At 44.2% G+C, this 7,500-nt stretch overlaps 1 protein-coding gene across 1 annotated transcript in view; it reads right to left on the minus strand.

Moving 5' to 3' along the window:
• si:dkey-246g23.4 (uncharacterized protein LOC559426 homolog) overlaps positions 1 to 7,500 on the minus strand; it is a 30,302-nt gene that overhangs the window by 17,683 nt on the left and 5,119 nt on the right. Inside the window, exon 2 of the mRNA XM_063196832.1 lies at positions 1,597 to 1,818. Coding sequence (XP_063052902.1) covers positions 1,597 to 1,599 — 3 coding nt within the window. The 5' untranslated portion in view covers positions 1,600 to 1,818. The remainder of the gene's footprint in view (positions 1 to 1,596; positions 1,819 to 7,500) is intronic.

Genomic DNA, 7,500 nt, shown 5'->3' on the forward strand with positions numbered 1-7,500 from the left:
TGTATTCCTGGCAGAGTACCAGGTTATGCCACTTTAACACCTGTTCTGTAGCAAGATGTTGGAGTCATGGTACATAAACCCATTAAAACACAGCGTTATAAATAAGCTGTTATCAGAATGGCAATGACCAAGTCATAGTGCATTACCAAAGGCCCTCTGTTATGTCATAGTAGTACTGTGGTAATTAACCTTTCAATGGCTATTGGTGGTATAGCTTTCATTATGGGGCTACAATGTTGCAAAATCCTGGTTAATGTCAAGACATTGACCCCTTTGCGCAGAGCCTTTGAAAGCAGTATGTGTAATGTAGTATGTTTGTGTGTGTGTGTGTGTGTGTGTGTGTGTGTGTGTGTGTGTGTGTGTGTGTGTGTGTGTGTGTGTGTGTGTGTGTGTGTGTGTGTGTGTGTGTGTGTGTCTGTGTGTGTGTGTGTGTGTGTGTGTTTGTGTGTGTGTGTGTGTGCGCGCGCCAGTCCGTGCGTGTGTGTGCGTCCCTGTCCATGTCTGTCCATGTAATGTTAGTTTACAACGTAATTAAAAGGTCTACTTTCCCCCCAAAAAGCAACTTTCTCACTCCAGCCAAAAGGGCCATTGACAAAGGCCAGTCCCATTGCCCTATACCCTGATTTTATTCATTATATTCTAAATGCTCTACTTTATCCTGCCTAATGCCATGATATGTATAACAACAAGTATGCATAACACCCGCATTGGGCCTACACAATGGGACCTTTGTTGTCTTTGACATCTCCTTTGCCCGGAGAGGGTTTGAAGTGTTGATATGTAAACGCAATTTCCTAATTGCCTTAAGAGGTGTGACCTGCAGTGCGGCCCCATAATGCAATGCATAGGGAGAGCGAAGGAGCAGGTGGAAAGGTCCACCATCAGTAGTGGATAGAACAAAGCAGGGAAATGGAATCCTCATGAATAAGCCAATCAAAGAGCCGGAACTAAGAGTTAAAATTCTAGAACTCTTTGTTCAAGCTCTCAGTTGGTTAGCCAGTTGTTCGAGGACCAGCTTGCAACAAACAAAGCAACATTGCACAACTTATCTCTGGAGATGTTTTAAAGGTTGCAATTCTGTGTTATTTATGGCTTGAATAGGTTTCTAATTGTACTGCTACACAGCTGATTCTGTCAATCATTATGATGTAGATGGTGAACAGAGGTTAGGAGGGACAGAGGTTAGGAAGGTGGTTGTTTGAGGTTGCAGTGCTTTGGGAACTTTGTTCCAGTCACGTTTCCAATGAAAGGGAGCATGTTAATATGCAACTTCTACATTTCAAAGTAATTACACTTGCAAAATAAATATTAACAATAAACCAAGCCTGCATATACTGGGCTATACTATATAATTTGAAAACATTAAAAATCATAAACCATTTACTGTGGCTAAAAATGGGCTGAGTTTTACACTACACTGGGAATCAGTTGAACCGCATACACTCAGAAGCCACTTTTTTTGTAGACATTTTCACAACTCAAGTGTCTAAACTCATTTATACAACTCAAAGGCAACTTTTGCCTGAAGCCCGCCTATTTGGCCTTTAACCCTCAAAGGCGTTACCCTTAACTTAACATGCAGCATTGTGCTCTTACCATAATGGTTGAGCCGGAGAGCCAACCTGTTCAACTTCTCAGGGGTGCGTGAGTGAGTCCCATCTAGTCCGGAATGGTCCAGTCTGTCTGCTGTGGTACGGTACGGTCCAGTCCAGCCCAGCCCAGTCAACACTCCAGAAGCCCAGAACCAGGCAGGGGCATCTCCTGTCCGAAGGCGCAGGTAGTGAGGTTCTGGGAGTGAAGTGCATCAGCAGCAGCTGTCTAAGCAGAGAGCAGAGAGCAGAGAGGACTATATGAAGAGACTGAATGATGTAAGGGCCCCTCAGGTGGAGCATGGGGTATTAAGGAGGAAGAAGGGAGGAGTTGGTCAGCTGTGGCCAGGGGAGAAGAAGGCGGTCGGGGCAGAGGGTTGGATAAGGAGGGGGAGGTAGGAGGGGAGGGAAGGGAGGGAAGGGGAGGAGGCGCATATCACTTCTGATGTAAAGGACCGTCAGAGCTAGCCAGGCCGCACCCTCCTAGTGACGCAACATCTTCAGCATTGCTTCTAGTCAGGCCAGGAGCAATACAAATATCGTTTCTGAACTCAATAAAAATCGGGTACTTCTCCCACCTTGTCGGGAAGCAAATAACCATTAGCAAACCAAAGGAGAGGGGTCAACCACGCCGTTTGGGAAATGTTAATTGTTATGCTCTAGGTCAGACCAAGTCTCGAAGAGATTTGAAAGTCGATGATAATCAGGCTACTTCAGAGCAGTAAAGACACTTCAGGTAATGCAGGGGGATGGCAAGGGGGATGGCAAGGGGGATGGCAAGGGGGACGGCAAGGGGGGTGGCAAGGGGGGTGGGAGGAGCTGGTCAGTGTGGTGCACGGTTGGGAACCTATGTCTAGAGGGCTGTATATGCAGCTTCACATGAAATATGACATATTTTGTAATGGAATCTTAGAAAATATATTTGCAATTCAATGAAGTTATATTCAGGGGACCTAGAGAAGGTCAGGTGGTGTCTGATTTAAAGGTGGCTGCCTTCAATATAGGCCTAAAGTGCAGAGGGAAATCCTGGTTTGTGTTCATAGTACGGCCCTCGGATGAATTTGAAGTGGCCCCTCGAATGAATGAAAAAGAATCCCCACCCCTGAGGTAATGCAAGGGGATGGCAAGGAGGAAGGGAGGAGCTTATCAGTGTGGTGATAGGATTGGACCTTCAAGACACTTTGGGTAGAAAAGGGGAGGAGGAGGAGATGAGGAGGAGGAGGGGAAACGGAGGGAGGGATGAGGGGAGGGAGGAGAAGGAGCATGTCACTTTCCATGTAAAGACCCTTCAGATCAACCAATAAAAGTTGTCAGAAGAGCCAGAGCAAGTCAAGCGAGTTCAGGGCAGTCAATGTTGACAGCCCTCCAAGGAACTTTGGGTAGAATGAGGGGAGGAGGCCCTGCCGTGGCCAACCAGTAGGGCACTCGTCTACCATGCGGCCGAGCCAGGTTCGATTCCCGGCCCGGGTCATTTGCCGGCCCCTCCCCATCTCTCTCCCCATTCGCTTCCTGTCCATTTCTCATACTATCCCATCATCAATAAAGTCGAAAAAGACCAAAAAAATAATGAGGGGAGGAGGGGAGAAGGATAAGATATTTATATATATATATTCACCATAAAACACGACAGAAGCCATGTTTCGCTACAAAAAATGTTAAGGAATACCAGTGAATACCCCTAAACACTTGGTGAGTTGCGTATTCTTGAAAACAAACTTTTAGTGTGGTTTGAAGAACAGATTTGGACATGTCCATAGACGGCCATTCTAAATCCGGTTGAGACCAAATCCAAAGTAGCCAAATAACAGAGACAGCAGCAAACATGAAATAAACGGTGAGGGGGACTCTAAAGCATTGCAGACAACTCAGAAAAGGGGCTTAATGTTCAAGATAGTGCACTTGTCCTTCAACACTACAAGGGGAAACAATAGACAGTGTTTTTTGTCTACCTAGTATATCCCCCCTCTCCCCCACCTTACCCGAAAGATAAGAAAATTCCAAGGTCTTGTTTCTGACACTAGTTACTATAGTTTAGTATTACATTTGTGTCTCTTTTTTGCCGCTGGTAAAGATTGACAAAGACGCTTACAAAAGCATGGGTTATTCAACGATAATATCAGCCGTTACCTCACACAACTCAGAGAATGATTCCTGGTAATTTGTGGTAATGTTTGTCAATGTACCATATGTGTCCACATGCCATGTTAGTCATATAAGCAACATGTTTTCTAATGTAAAAAGAAGAAGGAAGCAGAGAGACACAATGTTGACCAGCTGGTGTTGAAAAACAACCCCCTACACAGATACAGGCACGCACACACTCACACGCACACACACACACACCCACATGTGAAATTTTCATTTTCACAATGAAATGGTAAACAGTTACTAGACCCATCCATTCACTACAACAACACAACAACAGCTTGCACCCATCTACTACTGACCCATGCAATGAATTACTAATGCAATGAATTACTTCTCATACATAAACTCACTCACCAAGTCCGCAACAACAACAGCAGCAGCAGCTGGAACAGCGACAGCAGACCTGAGACCAGGGTTGCCAGGTGAGACTGATCATTTGCAGACCAAAAAAATGCTCAAAACCTGCACACGTGACCTGAGGAAGGCCGACAGGCTTAACCGTTGTCACATTAAAAACCTGTTTTATGCAACTCGGGAGTATATGGCACTTCTCTCCTGCAAGTGTTTTACTGGTTGCCAGCACCTCCTTTTGTGGTGTGCGCTTTGCACCTCCACTCATCAAAACCAGCCTGGAAGCACTAAATCCCGCCCAATTTGAAGTAAATTTGATTGATTTCTTTGGCCATAAATTGGCAGAAAAACCCGCCCAAATGCCATTTTTACCCACACACGGCCATCCATCCTAAGCAGCCCAATTGGGCGGAAACCGCCTAATCTGGCAACACTGCCTGAGACAGACATTTTGAGTTCAAAGGTCAATTCTATATCTAGATAGCCTGTCTCTGCCTCTTCACTCCCACCTCCTGATACAGTTATCTTGACCAAGTCTCACATTACCCCACGTCGCCTTACGTCACAAGCAGTCTGTCAGCAGAAACAAAAGTCATGATCAAAGCCACTGTCACAGTGATTGACTTTATGTAACATTGCACAACACACCATCCCTCCCTCCCTCTGCCTCTCCTTATCTCACTCTCTCCCCCTCTTTCACATGAGTGTGCTCGCATGAGAACACACACACGCGCACACACACGCCCACACACACACACACACACACACACACACACACACACACACGTATGATGCACATAATAAACACACATACAAATAATAGTGTGGCGAGTTGGACTTGTACTACACCATCAGGAATTAATCACTAAGGATGCAAATCCTGTCCTTCAATAAGAACGCTCTGTTACACTTAACTTGATGCCGGCGTCATACGTATGACATAGATGTGCTGGAACACAGTCATGCGTGTGGCAGAAACATTATGTGAATGGCATGACCATGTTATGACTGTATGATCATTAAAGGTGCGCTGTGTAAGATGTGGCCAGAGAGTAGCTATTGCAACTATGCTGTTCAGTGAAATTGTGCTGCCTATTGCCAAATCTGATCTTTTCATGAATATTTACTAACTAATGAACTAATATTTACTTGTATGACCAAAGTACAGTAAGTATTTCAGCTAAAAATGCCCATATCTGGAAATTCATAATGGCGGACCACAGAGAAGAGTCCCCTTTTCATGTAGGATAAGTGCAAATTTCCCAGTCATAATGAATGTTTAGAATTTGATGGTGTGGAAAGTATTCATGAAAAAGGTAACATTTGTAAATGGGCAGAATGATTTCTGGGAATAAACTACAAACAACATTACATGGTGCCCCTTTAAGTGACATTCGGTTATGGTAAAGACAGTGACATTGACATCATGTTTATGACTTGTCCAAGAAGACTGTGTCATTACACTGTTTTGACACTATTATGAGACTGTTATTTCATGCGTACGACGCCGCTGTCAAACAAAGTGTTACCCAACACTGTCTGTGTGTAGCAAGGTGCCAGGTTCAGATCGGTGTCTACCTATAAGCGTACTCTTTATGTTATAGGCTGGACTGCCAGGCTACCAGGATGGCAGTTCTATGCTTCCAAAGCAGCTGTCATGGGCCTGTCAGTAGTGTACCGAAGGAGCTTTTGTGAAATGACAGCAGGATGGACACAGAAAAAAGAAATCCAGCAGAAAATCGCTCAGCAGCTCATCTCTTCACCCAGAAACATCCAATCGAGTTGAGCAGAGAGTACAGTACACTCTGAACTAAGCAATAATTTGGGCTAAGAAGCAGCAGCTATGCCTATTAGTATTGGTTCATAGCATTCTCAGGCACCTGCCAGAGGAAATGGAGAAGTTGGAAATGGCTGAATATGAGCTGTGAAGAGACTTTAATTATTTGCTCTGCTCTGCTTCCTGGTGCATGAAGCTCTCTCGTGACATGATCATACCCACATACAGTAGCCTACCATTACTTCACACACACACACACACACACACACACATACACATACACACACACACACACACACACACACACACACATACACATACACACACACACCTACCCAAACCTAACGTAGGTGCATTTTCCAGCCATTTAAACCCCTACCCCCTTGACTAGGTCCCCTGAAAAGACCTTTTTTTTTGCAAATGCATGGTCATTTCTTTTTAAATTCTAAATAAAAAGATACAATCACCATTCATCACATTTCTTCTCTGGCTTTCCAATCATATAAGTTACATGTCTTCGATACAGGTTGACTCTCTACCCTAGACTAACAAATGTTTTGTGGGAAGCACTGCTGTCCTAGTGGCGCCGACCCAAAACACTGTCGCCTGCTCTGTAGGGGGCCAACGTCTTTCAGGTCCAAGGGCCAAGGCGAAAGCAACATCCCAATCAGTAGACTGCAGATGAAAATGATCAGTTCTATTTATGTTGCTGTTTGTGATGCTTGGAATCTGTTTATAATGTTTATGATTCTTAGATTCTTAATTTTGTGCCTTCAGGGGTTGCCAGTAAGGCATGAGAATAACTGATTACAAGCCTCATAGTCTAGCGCTGTCTTCACATCTCCTTGGTAGTCCAGGTGATGCTGGTACTGGATCATACAGCATCCAATCCAGCAGACCCCAAAACAATCAGTCCTTTCAACTGGCATCTCTCTACTATCTACATCAGGGGTCCCCAAACTTTTTTCTCTGGGGGCCACATTATCATTCCTGACTGTGATCAGGGGCCGGGATCAATCATGTGGGCTGTATACTAGGCCACTGCCAGCCAGTTATAGCCATAATTTCTAGCACAAAATAGTTAATCATTACAAATGCTTTTCAAATGAAGTGAGTACTTCACATGTTTTTCAATTTGAAATACCACAGCTATTCCTATTCATTTCTATTAACCATGTAAAAATAGCAAGGAAAGGTTAGAAAAATATGGTGATTGACAGTTTATGAGTGATACAATAGAAATGGTAGGCCTGTTTGTATTACAGTGAGATGAGAAACTATCAAGACAAGAAACTTCTGGAGATTCACACTAGTGAAAATTAAACTTTAGGAAGGCCTGTTGATAAAAAATAAAAAATATATTTTATATATTTTTTTTTCTGTGAGGATTGCTTATTTAAATGCTTATACAAATGGTGAGGTGTGCAGAGAGGTGGAGGGGGCCGGTCAAAGGGGCTTGGCGGGCCACATCCAGTCCCCGGGCCTTAGTTTGGGGACCCCTGATCTACATCATCTCACTCTACCTTCTGATACTTAGTTTCTTATTTTAAGGGGGAGCCAGAAATGCATACCCATGTCCAGGGATGTCATTCAGGGGGATGAAATGTGACTGAGTCACTAGGGGCCCATGTATAT

The sequence above is a fragment of the Engraulis encrasicolus genome, chromosome 4 (genome assembly GCF_034702125.1).
Source record: "Engraulis encrasicolus isolate BLACKSEA-1 chromosome 4, IST_EnEncr_1.0, whole genome shotgun sequence".
Taxonomy (NCBI): domain Eukaryota; kingdom Metazoa; phylum Chordata; class Actinopteri; order Clupeiformes; family Engraulidae; genus Engraulis; species Engraulis encrasicolus.